Source organism: Paramormyrops kingsleyae, chromosome 23, assembly GCF_048594095.1.
Source record: "Paramormyrops kingsleyae isolate MSU_618 chromosome 23, PKINGS_0.4, whole genome shotgun sequence".
NCBI lineage: Eukaryota > Metazoa > Chordata > Actinopteri > Osteoglossiformes > Mormyridae > Paramormyrops > Paramormyrops kingsleyae.
Window position 1 is genome coordinate 23,411,361 of NC_132819.1, and position 19,987 is coordinate 23,431,347.

Consider the following 19,987-nt stretch of genomic DNA (forward strand, 5'->3'; position numbering starts at 1 on the left):
GAACGTTTCTTGCATACTGGCGTAGTCTACCGGTACTGATTAACAAGGTGAGTAGAAGAACCTGTTGATTTCACACTTGAAGCACTAATATGAAACAGATATTCAGTACAATGCAATTGAAAAGACCCGGGGCTAAGTCAAGTTTACCTGGGGATTGATTTATTGTTTTTTTTAAGGAAGATTAGCATCGGGACTATAATACTCGGGGACGTAGCCGCGACTGATCGGACCTAACGACGCCCCTAGTTACATTTATTATTCGCACGTTAGGTAGGCCAACACTACAAAGTTGTCGCTGAGTACGTCACTCCGCAACAAGATGTTAAAAAGTGCAAGTTCGCTGCCGGCGAACCGTTGAAAATAGTTCAGTAGCCTAGTTCTCCTGTAACCTACAAAAAGCCAGGTGACTAAGGAAAGTGAAAACGCGGCTTTGTGACCGCGAAAGGCGAGCACACAGTGTCCTAGATTGCAAAGCGCTCATCTGTACGGACTAGTCCAGGATTTTAAAGACAGCAAAAATTAGTTACTTTTTCAACGTGCGAATTGATGGAAATTAATGCAGATTTTTGCTTAAAATTATGCCAAAATGATTGGATCTATATACCAAATTCAACCATTATTTTTCCTAAATTAATATCCATCAAACTAATAATAGTGTTCGGGGTATTTAAAGGTTAGTCACCGATTCTAAGGGTTTCCTCCAGTCCGATGAACACTTTGTAGGAAATTGTGTGGTCACCAGCGCCCCCTGTAGAGTAATGTGAGAATGTGGGAGATTTTTTGGAAGAATATTTGTGGATAAGACTCAGAAAGGGAATCGTCGTTTACAGTGGGAGTGTCTCTGTGCATCATCAACTGCAAATAGTCAATGAAGATGATCACATGAAACCTTCTAAAGCATCCGAGGAAATTTTTTTTTTCAGAGATAAAAACGAATTCACTTGTAGTCTCTGTGAAATTGCTTGTGAAATAATTCTGGATCGACAGAGATAATAACTATAATATATCTTAGAAAGGTTTCATATCGAAGCGCAATTTCAGTGAGGCGCAGGAGGTGTTTACGTATCAATACAATTACAGCCACCAAACTGAGAACAAACGCAGGTGTGCCGGTTCTCGGTTTGTTAAGCACGGAGAGCGTGTCTGAAAGCGGAATGAACGATTCCCATCACCACGTTAAGTTTATCATACATAACAAGATCTGTGATCACTACTAACAGCACGAATCCCGGAGCGTCTCGGTCCACTGATCAAACACCGCCTTTTGAAACTATTATCTTGCACCTGTGTGCAATGGCCGTGACTGGTTTTCCTTGCGTTGGGAGACATCTAAAGTGCGCCAATTTGTAACGGAGGCAAGAAAAAATCCCACAAAAAGTAATTAATCCAGTTAATTTGCGTTATGCATAAAGATTTGCTCAGACACACGTAGCTCTACTAATTATGAACATCGATTAAAAATGAATTGCAAGCAGTTGTCTTAAAAGAAACCAAAAGATCATGTACAAAGATCCAAGAGGACACGCGTAAGTCGTATGTACCAAACTAATTAAAATAAATTTTACTTTCTCTTGTGTCAGTTTGGGTCCGTGAAGGAATCTTACAGATCTTTATATTGCTGAGCAGAAATCCTCCCAATGTGGGATTTTTTCCTAACTTAACACCATAAATTTGTACTAGACTATGAATTTTGCCCCAGACTAATTTATATCACTCAATCACGCCAAAGTTCTAAAGTAATAAAAAAAAACGAATTTGCCCGTCCGATTTTCTGCGGTTTGCGCATCAGATTAAATGAGGTATTTTTTGTGACTTCTTGTAATATACCTGAGAGAAAAATGCCGGACAGCATTCACTTTTTTTGCACACAAAACATACTAGATTCAGTTTTAAACCAGTTATTACCGCCCACTTTCTCCAGTCAACTGAAATAAATACAAGTAAAAGCATCGGCTTCTTGAATATTTTCATAAACAATCAGGCATAATTAGGGCCAGTACTGTCTTCTAAAGCATGACCTCCTGCACATCATTCTTTGGGAACATAAAAGAGCCATAAAAGTTACTAAAAACTTAAAACAACATCCAGACATCTTCAGGCCTCCCACAATAGCTGAGACCAAATTCAAATTCAAATTCAAATAACTTTATTTGTCCCCCAAGGGGCAATTAAAGGCACACAGGGCAGTTGAAGAAGGACAGGACAAATGGGATGTCTTATACTGAACAACCATTGTCATACACTGTTCAAATACTGAGAATCATCTCTACTACATCATACTGTGCTATATATATATATTTGTTGAATATATTTATGTACACATACTGCAAAAATACCATACATTGCATCAATGTACATACTGTATTGCTGACCACTTCTTGACTTTTGCACTGACCTATAATGCTTTGCACAATGTCTTGGGTTGTTTATTTAAATTTTTTTTTATTACTTTTTTTTCAATTTAATTTTTACCCTCATTTTTTGTACACACAATATTTTGTTACACTGTGGACCCTGAGCTCCGCAATTTTGAATATGGCTGAGATGACAATAAAAGTTTACTTTGATCTTGACCAGGGGCGAATAAGAAACGAATCAGACATAAAGGAGATTCTCTATTTGAAGAACGTGAACGCTGGTTTGCCAAAAACGACAAGCATGATTTCATCAGATCCAGAAAGCCTTGTGATATTGAATGTAAACCAAATGACACATTCCAAGGTAATAACCTGACACCAACAGCTGAGTGGTTGCTGCTTCACGGTTTGATCTGGTGTCCACCCAAGCATCCATCCATCCATCGCTGTAACCGCTTAATCTCAACCGGGGTCACGGGGGGGGACCGGAGCCTATCCCGAGAACAATGGGCACAGACAGGAAGCAACCCTGGGCAGTCGCCAACACACCGCAGGGCTTCACCCAAGCAAGAAATATAAACGAGATAAACGTAAATATGAGAATTCTTCAGAACGCCCGATTGTCTGTCAGTGGGTTGACGATATGACCCATACGACAGGAGACTACGATCGCAATATGCATTGGCAAGTCTGGCTGCTTTAAAGACAAAAACATTCCACTCTTTGGCTTCTCTCATCCGAGCTCATGTTAAAGTCCTGCTGACCCCTAAGTGAACCGTACGCACTTGTAAAGCTGCAGATGTGATAGAGCTGAAACAGGTTCGTGGCGCTGAGACACCGTCAAACAAACATGGGCACTGTTTAGTGTCTGGATGTAGTCTCTGCTGCTGCTGATGACAGTACCAGCTATTGAGTTTAATTCGGTAATTATGAATTCACTTGGGGGGTTCGGGTTGTGAAAATGCTTTGACTAAATAATTTATGTATATTTTTGATGCACATTTGTGTTCATTGATCAGTGTTCCTTATTATGTGGATAATGTATAATTCCAATAAATACCGGGATATTGAATATTCATATATTAAAATGTATTTTCATGCTATGATTCTAATGACAGTGGTTTTCATGCACAATATTACTCTTCACCTCCACTTTCAGGTCATTGTCGAGTGACAATACTTTCAATAGATTATCTTAATGGATATTTAAACTTGAACCTAATCAATTACTGGAAAATAACTATTAAACCTGCACAAGAATTCCCTATAGAATACAGTGGTTATAAATTTACAAGGATGGATTTTTAAATCAAATGTCTAATTGCCATTTTTATGGCCAGTTTTTGCTGTAGTGTGTTTAAATTGTTTAGTGTTAAAATTGTTTAGTGTCGCTTTATGTTTTGCCTTGAAAGATTACAAAGGCCTGTCTGTCGCCTGGCTGTGTTTATGCGTTAGCATAATTTTCATCGTAATATATCAAGACGTCTTAAAACATGAATTACTGAGCATTTGAATTGTTACTTTTCTATATTTTCGTGCCTCCGAATTTGGATATGTTTCTCGGGTTTAACGAACTGCAGGGAGTAATTACAACATGCATGGTTTTAGTGAATTTTACGCGTCATCGTTATGAAGCGCAAACCTGTTTTCACCACGTAGGGGCACAATTGTGTCAAATATGCCGGAAGCTGTTATTGAAAACCGCCTGCGTGATATCGTATCGCGGACAGTGCGCTAAAACTCGGACGGAGGATGTGAATGTCTTATACGTGTAGCTTACATTAAATGAAAGTTAGTTAATAGGAAGTGACCTGCCTTTTGAGACTGTTAGGGAGTGAAGATCTGTTGTTTACTGATTTGTATTTCTTATTTATAAATTTAGTTTGTGTTTATTTGCTTTTACAAAATAATCGTACATATTACATAGGCCTACGTTTGTTCCTTTATTCGTCTTAAAGATACAGGTGATAAATGTATATTCGACATATTTATAGAGTCAGTTTTAAATGATCAAAATCGTGTTTAAAAGTACAAGAGTGTAATACCAAAATTTCGGGAGTAGGGGGCAGCAAAATCCTACGTAAGTAGGTTACCCCGCTTTTCCCACGAGATGTGATTTGATCTAAAGACGAAACTGCTTGCATTTCTGCCTTGTGTCACATTGTAGCATCCCTTTCACTGCATGCTTTCAGTCCTATATTGATATTCAATGTTAAGTACACACTACAAGGTTAGTGGAAATGGAAGAATGAAACTAGCACAGAAGATCAAGAGTCACTCTAGAGACTTTGCTCTAGTAATGAGGCTCCTTGACCTTCTAATCCAATTAATTCTATCGTAGTGCCCTTTGCGCATTAACTCGACTTTCTTCATTGATGGCACTTGTAAAATACTTGTCTATGCAGCGCAGTGTTGTGGGATTGCAATGCTATGGAGTTAAATGCTGCGTCTTTTGAGGGACGATAGCGTAATGATGCGGTTTAGTAAAAACACGCCAGATGCTTTTTTTCTGAACTGGCGTCCCCTGCACCACAAGCGCCTGGCGCGGTGCTCGCTGCGTGTCTTTGACTCAGGGCATGTTACATACTCATTTATCATTCTAGCCTGGACCAGCAGCACCAGCTGTCCGGCGTCAGGCTCGCCTCGGGTCAGAGCGGAGACTCGGCGAATCAGCTGGTCTGAGGCTGCCCTTTTCCATGACCTGTGTTTTAATTAACATTAGGTGGCTTCCTAGCTCATTACGACCTGCAGTGCCTACAACAAGCTACAGGGGGCCGAATCCCACAGGGAGTGTTATCTTCGCCCATTAGCGAATGTGAGGCAATATGGCACTGCACTCTTCACAAATCGCGGTCAGTGCCATCCGGGAAAGCCGCTCATTTGGATTGGTCACGCTGCTTTCAATTTGGACTTATTCTTCTGAAAGTGTGCGGATAATTTAATTAGTGCTGGAATTCAATTTCCGTGCCTCGCGACTGACGCGCTCATGACTTGAAGTTTACAGGCTGTAACGGATTACTTGTTATCTCTACTACTCAGTTAATTGTCACCAGGCTCGCTCGATTTACATACAGTATAGCCGACCGCTAAAACATTTCGATAAACGCAATCAAAAGCACACACCCTTTTATGCGTGTGACATGTTATTTAGAATAGCTAATATGGTGACGAGTCAGCCGTAAAATTGTTGTGCTGATGGGGGTAGAGGCATTGTTCTGATATCGAAGACGTTTTGTAGCCGCACTCTCAAGTGATATTCAGTAGTTCAAAATGAGGTTACCTGTTTCTGGCTTGGAATGGAATGTTTGTGCTCCCGTTGAATACCTGCAGGTGGCGCTCTCATTTCTCGGCTTACTGCAGGGACGAGGGCCGTTATTATACACTGATCGTAGACTGAACTCTGGGCGAGAACTGTGACTGGTGGGCTTCGATCCAAATCATTTCCTTGACTTTCAGTGCTTTTCCCAAAAATGCACAGCATTTTGTACTGACGTAGGGCCAAAGTCACAATCATCAAAAGTAGTTACACATTTTACAAATTACAAGTGTAAGAATGATGAAACTGTTGGAGCTGAATTGTTTGGTATCTAAAACCTACATACGCTAATTTAATCTGATGGAGTAGATACTAGCCAGAGGATCTGACCCCAGTACTGTAATGAAGAACCGGCAGTTAACCTCACGTTACCCTAAAAACACGATTGCTAGTATACTACACTAGATGTTTCAAGTTCCTTATGTGCAAACCAGTTAAACTTACACTGGCCTATAGTCTGTGTTGTCATCAACTTTGTGTGTGTCTAGAAGTGAAGATGGCCATATGGCTGGGCCATAAGTTGGCTGGATTTTGTAGCTCATAAAGAAGACATTAGACAGGTCAATAAAGCTACAGGAACGTTTCTGCTACTGTTCTGCTATGGTTCAGATATTGCACCCACAGACTAACATAGGAAAGATCTTCTGACGTTTCATTGCGTTGTCGCAATAGATGCAACCTCCACCATGCCCAGACAGGTCACGTGGGCCTTCCACAGACATCATCACATTGTCAGAAAGATGCTATCCTGTTAGCGGCAATTACCTATCTGCGCCAAACAGTGCGAAGACAAACATAGCGTGACCTGGGCGAGATAACCGCAACATATTGTTGATATAAAAAAACAATTGTAATAAAATTCCGGATACATGGAAACATATGCAAATATAAGGTTTACAATAAAGCCTACAGTGTAATTAACTAGTTTTACTCGTTTAGTCAAGTTTACAATTTTCCTTTCTTTGCCTCACAGATTAAATCCGAACAAACAAAAAAATTAAAACAACTGATTGACAAAAAAAAACATTGCAAATGAGTATTTTTTATTGTGTTTGTTTTGATTCAAACAAGATGGAACAGTCATCTTATTAAACCGGTGTGGTGTGTAGCATGATACCCTGTTATAATGTTATAATATTGCTGCCCCCGGAGTCTCTAGCTACCTGATTCGCACCTGCGGCCGTCACCGTGTCTGGGACTTTTTGTCGGTTTTCTCGGCCTATCAGAGGAGTCGCTCCAGATGTGAGCGTTTCTCACTTTCTGCGCTGGTTCGGGAGAGCAGCCTGCCGTGGGTGGGGGAAAAGGGGGGGATTCGCGACGCTCGTAACGCAGCAGAGGAGCGTCTCCGCAATTGGCACCTACTCTCGTCCTTTCTGTTTCAACTTTTTATGGGGAATTACACACCTCTGATAGAAAATGCCTGTTATGAAGGGATTGCTAGCCCCGCAGAACACATTTCTGGACACCATCGCTACACGGTTTGACGGCACACGTAAGTTTGGTCCTTTTTGACTTTCCAGTCCTATGTGTGAGTGCTGATCGTGTCATGCGTAGGCGCCCGGACAATCTGTTGACTGTAAACACTGAAATCGTTTTAAATTTACATAAACAGGCCTGCAGCTATTGTATAACGAAAACGCATTTTTTATTTGATGACGTGAAGCAGTCTAGCAAAAAGTTAAATTCAAAAAGTGTTCGAAACATGTCGTCCTCGTTATTCTTCTTTAGTAGGCTATGCCGTGAGGATATGTTAATTCATAATCTGCGAATTAATTGTTATTGTTTCTCGTACTGGAATTTATATTCCTTATTTTGCGGAAGTTTCCGTTGTCAGGACCATGGACAGAGCGCGTGGCTCCGTAGCTTTAGAACTGGGCTTTCCTCGTGTTTTTTTATGTATGGAAGGTAAAGTAAGCTAAAGGGCTGCAATTATTTTTGACAGTTTTTTCCAACCCATTTTCATAACAGAGCGGACTATCATAGCACTAAAAGGAGATCCATCCGTCGTCTTTTAATGACAGCACCCCAGAGATTCATTTTGTGACTCATTATAGAAAAAAACCTAAAAGCTTCAGAGCTTGCCGGCACCATCTGTAATTCTCAAGGATGCCCCCCGCTGTTATAACGAGAACAGTTATATCTAAATTAATTGTCTGGATATACCAACGCTGCAGGTGTGTTTTTATATCAAAGTAGGGGATAAAAAAATCCGTCACGAAAGCGTTAATGTGACCAAACGAGGCCACCGGGCTTTATCTTTACGCTCAGCATTCCGCGTGCAGTCATTGTATTTTTCTCTGGAAAACATGGCATATATCGCTTACGCATCTGAACGACTTCCCCTACTCATTAATTAAGATTAATTTAACAAACAAAAGTGTAATGTTACCCCCCCCCCCTCCACCCTCCACCGCCTTACTGGACCATAAATCCTAGGCAGGTGATAATAGATTATGATTCATTAGGTTGGTTTTTTTTCTTACGTTTGTATCGGACATGGATAAGAGCAGGTTTCCTCGTTAATAGTGATTTAAATTATCATTGTGGTTGGGAGGGGCATCATTCTTGATTTGTTAATTTCAGATCACGCAGTTTAGTTCATGTGTGCTGTTTAGGCAATGTGTGTGGAGATTATGCTAAAATGTGCACGATGCCCATTAGCTTGGCTTATGGGCCAGGGACTGGAGATGGTGGACAGTGCAGCATTTGTAGGCTGTAGAGGGAGGCATTCCTCTGAAGACATCGTGTGGTCTGGTGTACAGAAGTCTTTGGAAACATCATCACTCACGTGGAACTCAGATAAGACTCAAGGTGGGATTTGAACCAGCAACCTCTTGATCATGCTGTAGCACTCTGATAACTGCTGCTTCTGAGAGAGGCTCACAAACCAGCTGTTTTTCTCCACCGAGACCAGCTGTTTAAGAGCACAGAGCTCGATAAAATTGGAAACAGCAGAATCTGCCTCGATCAAAGGGGAACTGTTTCCTGTGAAAATGATTATAGCCGAGTAATCGGTGTCCATGCAACTGTCTGCTGACAAATGTTCTCATCCATTTTAGGTTTCTTTTCCAGAAAGGCAGGATGCTAGATTGGCTTGTCAGTGTGTTCTTTGTATCTGTCTTGTATCGTTTCCACATTAACATCTTAACCTCGTAAATAAATTAAAAAATAGTCCTCTGGGTTGGATTGTTATCCACAACCCCTGGATTTGTATGTAGTTCCATTGCTGATAGCATGAAACAGCCAGCACTGCAGTGAAGTGCATTCTGTTGGGCTGGGTTTGAATAGCGTGCAGATTGTGTGTCAGCATTGAAAAAAATATTTGGAGCTGCTGAGGTGTGTAATTGGCTCTTACAGATCAATTGGAAGAGCTGGTCCTCCAATGGGGGAGCCGCCCGACATGGTGGCATCCTTTCATAGTGGCTTCTGAAGTTGTTGACCAAAAAAAGTCCATCAGCAGGTGATAAGTCGAGGCGGAAAAGTGACAAAGAGGACAGGTCGTTAAAAACACCTGTAAACCAGCATTCGGCATTTAAAATCCATGAAAATCCCTTAATCCATTGATCACTTTGCAACCAGACTTTTTTCATTGATCCCATCACACACTGCAATGCCAGACTTTATTTTCAATCAATGCGGCTCTCAGCTTGATCCATGATAGTATGTTCTTCAACTTGTTTTTATATAGCTACCCACCCAGCATTGTCACTGAACTGGATTTAGCTATGAGGATCACTCAGTCAGAAGTAAAATTGCAATAAGTAACTAAATTAGCTTGAAGTGGGCTGATACTCACCAGTACACAGTATCAGCAACTCTTTATTTTTCTCTTCAGAACACCGGCACCTCTCTGTATCTGCTGGTACTGAATAACAAGGGAAGTTTCGGCACCTGGTACTGAATATCAAGGGGAGTACCAGCACCTGGTACTGAATAATAAGGGAAGTACTGTACCGGCACCTGGTACTGAATAACAAGGGAAGTACCAGTACCTAGTACTGAATAACAAGTAGAGTTTTGGCATTTGGTAGTGAATAATAAGGGGAGTACCACCACCCAGTACTGAATAACAAGTGGAGTACCAGCACCTGGTACTGAATAACAAGGGGAGTACCAGCACCTGGTACTGAATAACAAGGGAAGTATCAGCACTTGGTACTGAATAACAAGTGGAGTACCAGCTCCCAGTATTGAATAACAAGTGGAGTACCAGCACTCGGTACTGAATGACAAGGGGAGTACTGGCACCCAGAACTGGATAACAAGGGGAGCACTGGCACCCAGTATGAATAACAAGGGGAGTACCGGCACCCAGTACTGAATAACAAGGGGAGTACTGGCACCCAGAACTGGATAACAAGGGGAGCACTGGCACCCAGTATGAATAACAAGGGGAGTACCGGCACCTGGAACTGAATAACAAGGGGAGTACCGGCACCCAGTACTGAATAACAAGGGGAGTACAGGCACCTGGAACTGAATAACAAGAGGAGTACTGGCACCCAGTACTGAATAAAAAGGGGAGTACCCACACCCAGTACTGAATAACAAGGGGAGTACCCACACCCAGTACTGAATAACAAGGGGAGTATCAGCACTTGGTACTGAATAACAAGGGGAGTATCAGCACTTGGTACTGAATAAAGGGAGTGCCAATGCATGTTTTTCTCCACTTCAAGCACTGGGTAAAGTTATAGTTACAGTTCAATGCATACAGTTTTAATTTCTATTTTTTTGTGTTTTTATTTTACTCTGTGATGCTTTGGCACCCCATCCTGGGTCATTCCCTGCTTTGTCTCTGTAGCTTCCGGGACAGACTGTGGACCCCAGCGACTCTGCACAGGACAAATGGGTTTAGGGGATGGGTTTCTGTTTTGAAGTAGCTCAGAATCGGACACCGCGCTAGCCGAGAAGAGGCTGATGGTACGAGTAGCTGCTGCTTGAAAGGCGTTACAGCTGGATGTCCCTGACTCCGGCTTATGAATTGGACGGTGCTTGACCTTTCTGTTCTGACAGTTACTCTTTAAACAGTTGGAAACAAGGGGGGGGGGGGCTGTGACATTCTCCGGCATATCTGATGTTATTCTGCCCATCACAGCCCCCCACCACCCTTTATCCCCCTCAGTCACCTCTCCTTCTGTTGTTTAATCTCCTCTCCCCCTTTTTTCTTGCCACGCCCCCTCTGCTCTTTTTCTCTTCTTCCTCCCTCTGTCACTTGTCTCCCATTTAATTTTGCACCCCCCCCCCCCCACGGACCGAATGCCGGGTGCTATGGAGGCAATCCCATCAGTTGCTGAGATCTTAATGCTGAAGGGGGGAAAATTACAGTCAACCCAAGAAATACACATTGGTGTGTGACATTTAATAAATGGTCACTGCCAATAGATTATGACACATGGATCCTAGACAAAAATCTATTATTCAGGCAAAAAAGCCATTCATTGAAATTACAACTGAAGGAGGAGTTCTTTGACCAGCGGCAAGCTGGTTCCCCGTATGGTCGATCACTTCACAGATCTTGAGGGGCCTTATAAATGTATGTCTTTAAAAGTGATCAGATACCTTGGCACAGAATAGGCTTGGAAGGATGTTCTGAGGTTCCAGGGTTTGCTGTGGTATCAGGTAAAGTTTGCCTTAAATCCGCAAATTCATTACCTAGCCAACGTACAGCCCCCACCAGGATGTTTGCCCCCGTCTTTCATTCACTGCTTCCTACAGTTTTCTGAGTGTGCTAGTTTAATGTGCCCTTTTACGGTCTCTATCTTTTTTTCCACATCGAAACATTATTAAATATGATCCAGCGTATCTAAAACGATAATGTGGTTTGCTACTGAATAGCAAATAGCGGGAAATCTGGCTAGGTTTCTGCTGGTGAGCAGGCTCAGTTGGCCTGGTAAAGCGCATCCACGGGTGGTATGGTTCGGTTCGGTATAATATGGTATGAATGTCCACGGATTAATGTCACATTCCAGATTGTCAGAGAGTCGTTTCAGGTGGTCTCTCCTACGGGGTGCATTTTCTGCTCCAAAATAATAATAATAATAATAATAATAATAATAAAAAGTTTTTCAAACCAATCATTGTCCAAGAAATGATCAGCTCCAGGTTATTATTCTAACCTATCTATATCGGCAAATGCATGGTAATATTAACAAGCGCGAAAATATAGGCTACTACTAAAATAGTCTAAAAATATTATAAAATAGGTCTAAGGCGTCAGCTCTTATGCCTGTCAAATATGCTACGTAAAGCCAGTTTCCGGGGATCCTTTATATTATATTTCACATATTTGTTTGTCTGCATTCTTGACGGACAGTGTAAATGAGTGGAAAATAGGCTACCGTGAAGCATATGATACAGAAAGATTTGATAGGAATATTACCAGGCCTTAATAACCGAAATGCCGTACAAGAATAAGCAATTATGACTTATTAGAATGTAACAAACGCTACTCCAAAAGAAAAATAGGTCATTATTCTTTATATTTTACTATATTAGGCTATAAGATATGTCAGTCTTAACCCAAGTCCCCCAGTCCGTGAGATGTAAAGATATGACAGGTCGCAGATCGTGAAATGAACTGATTATTTGGCGCATTAACACCGGCGCTTTCTTGCCGCGGATTATTGCACATTGTCGTTTATCTGTGTGCGACGGTGGCATATGGCGGGTAATTACGGCGACATGGGGACGGCGGCCTGTGAAGGGGGGACCGGCGCAGTGTGAGTCGCAAGTGTAATGTGATTAGTTTCTCAAAAGCCGCAGCTTTAATTAAGCTTTTAAAGGTTTACGCTAAGGAGCTGACTAATGGAATTATACAGCAAATGTGCGCTAAAACCCAAAGCTAAGCCTTCAGTGTCATGGTTCACGGAACCATTTTACAACCCAATCCTCACACACTCACACACACACATATTTTATGCAGCTTCATAAAGTACGATAAATGGTTTGTTTTGCTGCCATATCTGTTCTATGAAAAGGACTTCATGATATATGAGTATTGATGACGCGTAAAGGAAGCCTACATACTTCATTTGTAAGCATAGATGTTATTTTGCTTGCTGTTGAGGCACTAAATGTATCAGTATTACTGTAAGCCTTAGAAAACAGTACCCAACACGAGTTAAATACACAAATGCATTGTGCAAACATGTAAGATGTGCATTCCTTGAACAGAATATCATTTATCTTAACAAGAATGGAAAAGCCATATGGTTATTTAAAGTTAATTTCCACTGTTAATTATTTAACCTCATGGCCAGGTAAAATTGCTTTGTCAAACATCCACCCGTCAATTTATCTTCCACGGTGAACCTAGGACACCCTGGATGGGACGCCAGTCCATAGCAGGGCAAACACAAATAAAACACAACCGCACATTTGTGGATTGCATGTGGAAATCGGATTGCCCGCAGGAAATGCACACGATTAGTTATTTTAACCAAATTACGCTGTAAACATTTCGTGAATGACGTAACTTGCAGAATACTGCTTTACAGTATACAGCGTTTCTAAGACACAAAGCGGCGGCTTCCCGGGAAATATGAACCGCGGCTCCTCTGTCTTCCGATTAAGCAGAACTGCTGTTAGGTACGCGGCGTGAACGAGATGTGATGAAAGAATGAGCCAGATTAAGTCACAGTCTGTTAACCAAGCTGCTCCGTGCGGCTAACGAGCCTTAAGTATTATTGAAATAGCTATGCGCAAGTGTACTGCTGAATATTCCTGCGTCTTCGGGTGCAGTTGTAGAGGGGGCCTGGGGGGGCAGTGCCCCAGTAACAAAATGCATGCTCCACCCCCCGTGCCCCCCCTAAATACGTATGCTACTTGGGTCTGAAATAAATGTAGGCCTATTATTATCACTATTATTATTTGCATTTATATAGGTGGGATAAACATTTGTGCGCTGGGAACCAGCAAAACTACAAGTTTAAGACAGAAAAGAATAACCAGGCTTATGGAAGTCTAAAGAAGAAACCAGAGTGAGTTACGTATTTGTAAAAACTGTAACTGCAAAGCATTGCAGAATTAATTTACCGTTTTTAAAATTTTGCTTCTTAATTCTGGCAATCCAGTGTCAGTAATACTTGGCGGATATTAAGGTCAAATGTATCTGGCCCCCTTAATGGAACAACTGGTCCGAGTCTGCCCCCTCCCCCCCCAAGTTGAAATGGTCTAGAACCACCAGTGTACGTCTTACATATTTCTGTTCAGTTTCCATGCAGTTCTAGACCTGGACGCTGTGGAACATCAGTGGCTATTAAGATATGCTTCCTGGCAGTACCCAGCTGAATCCCATGCGGTGCCCTAGGCGAGCTTTACTGCCGGCGCCCCCCTGTTTGAGACAAAGTGAAATTGGCTTGCCAGTTCAGTGCCCCCTCTTAAGATGGAACGGTAGGCGGTCGCATATGTTGCCTAATGGGTTGACTGGCACTACTTCCTGAATGCGTAGATAGCTTGCAGAACCATGCGGAGTTTTACAGACCGTATGTTGTTCTGGAATAGCAATGGGGAACGTCTCACAGAGGGCAGCTTATCCTTGTTAGCTGCTGACTTACACCTGAGACACCAGGGGACCCAGCAGATCCCATTCCTAACTATAGCTAAAGCAATTAGGAGCTGAGGTGGAAGGAAGACCAGCAGCCTTCACCAGTGCTGGGGAAAATTTTGTAGAAAATACTCATCATAGAAAATTTCAAGCGGAAATTTGACATGTTGTATGACCTTAGATTTGACCTGGGGAAGGAGCTGTCTGGGTTGTGTATGCACAAAACCATCTCAATTATGTAGGCGGACATTTCTCCACCTGAAAACTTTAATTACGTGGTGCATCGAAATGTTCCACAAGAGCTGCTGAATAAGAATTTTTTCAAATTCAGCTACGTGAAAATTTAAGTCATCAGTTTGTCGTTTAATTGATTTTTTTTTCATGCCAGACAAGCAGTGGGATTCACAGGACACCTAGCTGATCGGTTGATACAGGTTTCCGCCTACTCATGAGCCTGGTGTGTTCCTGGAAATCAGCTCGTAAGTGAAACCACCTAAGACAGAGATGGATTTGCCGTAATTTCAATGGGAATTCAAGTAAGCTTGTGCAGAGGTAGTAATAACAGAAAGGAACAGAAAGGTGAGCTGGGCAGGGCTGCTGATGGGAACCGCTCACGCTCGGCTCTTGGTACTCATGAGTGCTAAACAAATCAGCTTTGTATCTGGTCATAACTTGCTAAAGGGTACTAAATAATTCTGTATATGAAACGTTCATATCTTGAGTGATGCCTGTATTGCATTTTGAAGTGTAATCAAAATATGGCAAAATCACGTCAAAGGTCTGCTTTATAGGGATTTTAGAAGACCTGCTTTTGGTGTTTTTAAAAGGCCTGCTTTTGGTGTTTTTAAGAGGCCTGCTTTTGGTGTTTTTAAGAGGCCTGCTTTTGGTGTTTATAAGAGGCCTGCTTTTGGTGTTTTTAAGAGGCCTGCTTTTGGTGTTTATAAGAGGCCTGCTTTTGGTGTTTATAAGAGGCCTGCTTTTGGTGTTTTTAAGAGGCCTGCTTTTGGTGTTTATAAGAGGCCTGCTTTTGGTGTTTATAAGAGGCCTGCTTTTGGTGTTTATAAGAGGCCTGCTTTTGGTGTTTATAAGAGGCCTGCTTTTGGTGTTTTTAAGAGGCCTGCTTTTGGTGTTTATAAGAGGCCTGCTTTTGGTGTTTTTAAGAGGCCTGCTTTTGGTGTTTTTAAAAGGCCTGCTTTTGGTGAGAGAGCTACTGAAGAAGGTTCACAGGGGTATTCACATTAAGACATGGGAGGAATTCAGCTCACAAAAATTCCAGATCTTTCATACATGTAAGATCACTTATGATTATGCAGAGACTGTCAGTGAAACGTTTTGAATTTTCACCGTTTTTGAACTTACTTTGGCCAAGAACATCACAATGTCACCCACTATAGACGTCGCTGTCTAAAGAGAAAGGAATGCACTTGAAACGGCATTTCGTGGGACATTTCCCAGTCAGGTGCCTAAATGAATCAAGCAGGCCTCTTTGAGTTCCCCTTACATTCCTCCTCCTGACTTATCGCTGCAGATTTGGCCATTCATCCGCTGGAGCGGAAAGGTGCCAGTTTTCCATGTAGATTGGTTTGCCCCGCAAAGGGGCTTTCTGAAGGGGCCAGTCGCCCACGGTCGATATCTCATTCCTGGGCAGGAAATGAAGATCTCCACGGAACCCCATGCTTCATAGCTCAACAGTAGCAGCATGCACTGTGCTAATACATCAAGCCCTGGGCTATAAAGAATTAACACCTTGCTATAGTGAGAACCAGCATGTACTGAGTTCCAAAGTCATTAGCCTGTAGATACTACAAGTCCCCTAAGCTGGAATAATATAAAATTTGTATTATCCTCAATTCAGGACATATAAGTGAATGTGGACACAATACTACACCTCTTTTCTGTGATGAAATAGTCCCTGGAGATGAACACTGTAACACTGGCCCAAATTGTGTCCTATTGTTTGATACAGAGTTGCAGGTCAATCAGATTTTTAGGGAGTATCCAACAGTTTTTTTTCCACAGACTATTGGAACCTTAGGTGTGGTGTGGGTGGTTAGTCTCTGCCATGTCTCTATGTGTGTGCAGTTTGCGTGTTCTGCCATGTCTCTATGTGTGTGCAGTTTGCGTGTTCTGCCATGTCTCTATGTGTGTGCAGTTTGCGTGTTCTTCCCGTGTTCTGCCATATCTCTATGTGTGTGCAGTTTGCGTGTTCTGCCATGTCTCTATGTGTGTGCAGTTTGCGTGTTCTGCCTGTTTTCTGCCATGTCTCTATGTGTGTGCAGTTTGCGTGTTTTGTCATGTCTCTATGTGTGTGCAGTTTGCATGTTTTGCCATGTCTCTATGTGTGTGTAGTTTGCGTGTTCTGCCATGTCTCTATGTGTGTGCAGTTTGCGTGTTCTGCCCGTGTTCTGCCATGTCTCTATGTGTGTGCAGTTTGCGTGTTCTGTCCGTGTTCTGCCATATCTCTATGTGTGTGCAGTTTGCGTGTTCTGCTCGTGTTCTTCCCGTGTTCTGCCCGTGTTCTGCCATGTCTCTATGTGTGTGCAGTTTGCATGTTCTGCCCGTGTTCTGCCCGTGTTCTGCCATGTCTCTATGTGTGTGCAGTTTGCGTGTTCTGCCCATGTCATTGTGGGCTTTCCTCTGGGTGCTCTGCTGTCCCACGCAGCCCGAGTGCATTTTAAGGTCAATCGGTTTCGCCTAATTGCCTATAGGTGTGAGTTTGCCCTGCAGTGCTTTGGTGCCCCATCCTGGGTTGTTCCCTATCTTGAGGCTCCAGACACTCATGGGCCGGAATAGGAGGAGCAGGTACAGAAGACAGAATGGATAGACTGGTATCTTTATCTGTACCAGAGGTAATCAGCGGCCACAGGCTCATGAACACATAAATGAACCTAACTCTCTTCTAACTGCCTACTAACTGTCTACTAACTGCCTACTAACTGTCTACTAACTGCCTACTAACTGTCTACTTCCTGAGATCCTTCAGCTGGGGGCACTGCTCAAAAGGCTCAGCCAATCGTTTTTTTCACCTTCATCGCTCCTTGCACATCGAATCAACTCAAAAGACTAATCATTTTGAAGACCTGCCAAGCTCTTGAGTAACTAAGACACCTTACACACAGAGAGAAACGATCACTATAACAGAAAATTCTGCCAAGGTTGCTGATCGTCTACAGGCCTGAACATCATTTACTGTAGTAGCACTGGATCTGAGCTACCCTATACAAATCTGTAAACCATATATTGTTCATGATATATATAAATATTCATAAGATGTATTTTCCACATTTTACGGTGAGGTAAAACAACCTGATTCTGTCCTTATGGAAACATAACATGTTAAATTCATTCTAAACTTACACCACACCAGGGGAAAATCAGGTGACATTATTGTATTTCGAGGAGGTTTCAGATTTATATAGAGGCTCGTTGGGGAAAGTGGGTTGTGGTTTCATTAGCATTCGGGGCCCGGGGCCTCACAGAGACATGCCACTTTGCTCTGTGGCTGAAGTGAACTGTCCGGACAGTCCAGCCTTCTCCGGAGCAATGAGACTCTGCTTCCGGATTTTCTTTGTTCATACTGGACACAGGTCCTGTCAGCGGTGGTGAATATAGTAGCTGGGCTGCAGGCTATTCACCCCCGCTGAGGAGAAGCTGAGGAGAAGGAAAAAGCAGCAAGAGATGGGGATGCGGGGGGACGGGGGGGACGGGGGTGCACGATTCACAGATGAAGGCTGTTTCAGCTGCAGAGAGACAAAACTACGAGGTAATTAGCCAGAGCTGCCATGGGGGAGTGAGGCTCGGGGGGGGGGCAAGGAGACGAAAAGCCGCAGCCGCCTGTTCTTTCATCGCTGACGTGCTTAGGGAGACACTCGCCGTAAGAATGATGGACTGTTAGCGGGGAGGTGAGTCCGTCTATCCCGGCAGCGGGAAGCCCTGGTCTGTTGAGGAATGCAGGCTGTGCTGCTTTCTGCTCCCATCTCAGCGCTTAATTACTTTAGTTGAGTTATTGTTAGGATAGGATCTAAATTTACCCGTCGCTCTGGGTGTGAATCGTCTGCTAACACAAAGGTAACCCAGAAACACGTGCGGCCGCCGTGTCTGTCCTTGGCTGGCCATCCCGGATCTGCGTGATAGTTCTTTGGATTTGCTGGACAAACATAAAACACCAGGGGTTTTTGGCAAACCCCATGTGTCCTTTAAATTTCATGCATTTTTCACCTGCAGATTCTGATGGGTGGGAGAAAGCATCAACCCCCCCGCGTCAGGATCAGGTTCGTTCTCTAGTCTCTCAGGTTGCTAAATAACCTGTGACCAGCATTTGTCCCCCAATTAGATTCTATAGCACATTGTTAATATTCCACCTCTGTTCTTTGTCAATATTTACTTTACTATACAGTGGTCCATTTTCATCCTTATCCCCACTGCATATGCAGTGCTCACCGAGTGCTTTCTCAATTCTACAAAAATGTTGTAAAGGTATTTGTTTCATAGCAAAAGTCTGTTGACTAACAATGTTTAACATATGAGCACATAGTTTGCACACAGACATTTTCTTTTTGGTAAGTGCCATAATTGTTTTGACTTTTTTTAGTCATTGGCTCCCAAAGGGATACTAAACAGAAATGTTTGGTGATTTATGTTATTTCAAAGGTGTTACTAATTAAAAAGTACCCAGTGAGACTACTTGAACTCAGAACAGCTCTTTTAGAACTATAATTTGGGTTACAATTTATTACTACTTGAAAAGAACATTTTACTTAAAATTACTGGTTGTTCCTAATATAAAAATACATTAGAAAGAATACATACAGGTTATGATGCTGTTATGATATATTGTAAACAAATGAATAAATGAATGATTCCTGTTATAAAACCAATAAATTTGCAGTATTTTTACTGAATGAAGCAAGCGACCCACCGCTTTCTGTGAGCACTGTGTTTATTACTACAGTAACTGACAGTTATACTCATTCTCAGTCCTGCCCTGCTTTTGTCCTACCTCTCCCCAATGCATCTGTCTCCTGCCGTCCATCCATGGCACAAGAATTTCATTGTTCATCTAAACCACATTAGACAATCGAACCTGAACCTTTAAAGAGTCACATTAAAGAATTTTCTTTGTAAAATGCCTTGGATTTTTTTTTTCCTGCAAACTTGCACGCTCAGTGCCGGATTAGAGTATTAAGAGTATTAAAAGTGCCACGGAGCAACAGCACACATGACGTCACATCAGAAAGAACTGGAGCTGATTGGTGGTTCGGAGAATTCAGAATTGCATCTAAAACAGAAAATGTTGCATACAGAGCTCATAGAAAGTTTTGGGATGCTTATTTATTTTAGTAAAAATATTGCCAACGTATTGGTTTCATAACAAAAACCATTAGTTTATTCATTTGTTTACACTTTATCACATTACAATTATCACATTAGAAACAACCGCCATTGTCATCAGGTGCTTTTTAATTAGTAACACCAAATATAAAACTCCCTTTGGGAGCCAATGCCTACAGTACAATTGCAGTTAATAGCAAAATGGCTGGAACACAATGAGTCAGTGTGCAGGTGTATTAAACTTTGCTTGTCAATGGACTTATGTTATGAAACCAATAATTCTGTAACATTTTTATAGAGTAAAGCAAGGCTTTCTGTGAGCACCATAGGGCTTTCAATGAGTATTATAGAATGATACTAAATGTATCACGTGTTAAATCACATTCACTTGTTAAAAAACACTTGTAAATGGGATGGGAGAGGAGCTTTGTTGGG

General features: G+C 42.2%; 1 protein-coding gene across 5 annotated transcripts in view; it reads left to right on the plus strand.

Annotated features, from left to right (window-relative positions):
- kcnh8 (potassium voltage-gated channel, subfamily H (eag-related), member 8) overlaps positions 1–19,987 on the plus strand; it is a 47,279-nt gene continuing 27,292 nt past the window's right edge. For 2 of the 5 annotated variants that reach the window (XM_023809675.2, XM_023809677.2), the window contains exon 1: positions 6,808–7,165. In XM_023809675.2, the coding sequence (XP_023665443.1) occupies positions 7,090–7,165 (76 nt within the window). In that variant the 5' untranslated portion in view covers positions 6,808–7,089. Of the gene's footprint in view, positions 48–6,807; positions 7,166–8,341; positions 8,485–19,987 lie in introns of those variants that run through there. The other 3 variants (XM_023809673.2, XM_023809674.2, XM_023809676.2) reach the window with 2 other exon arrangements.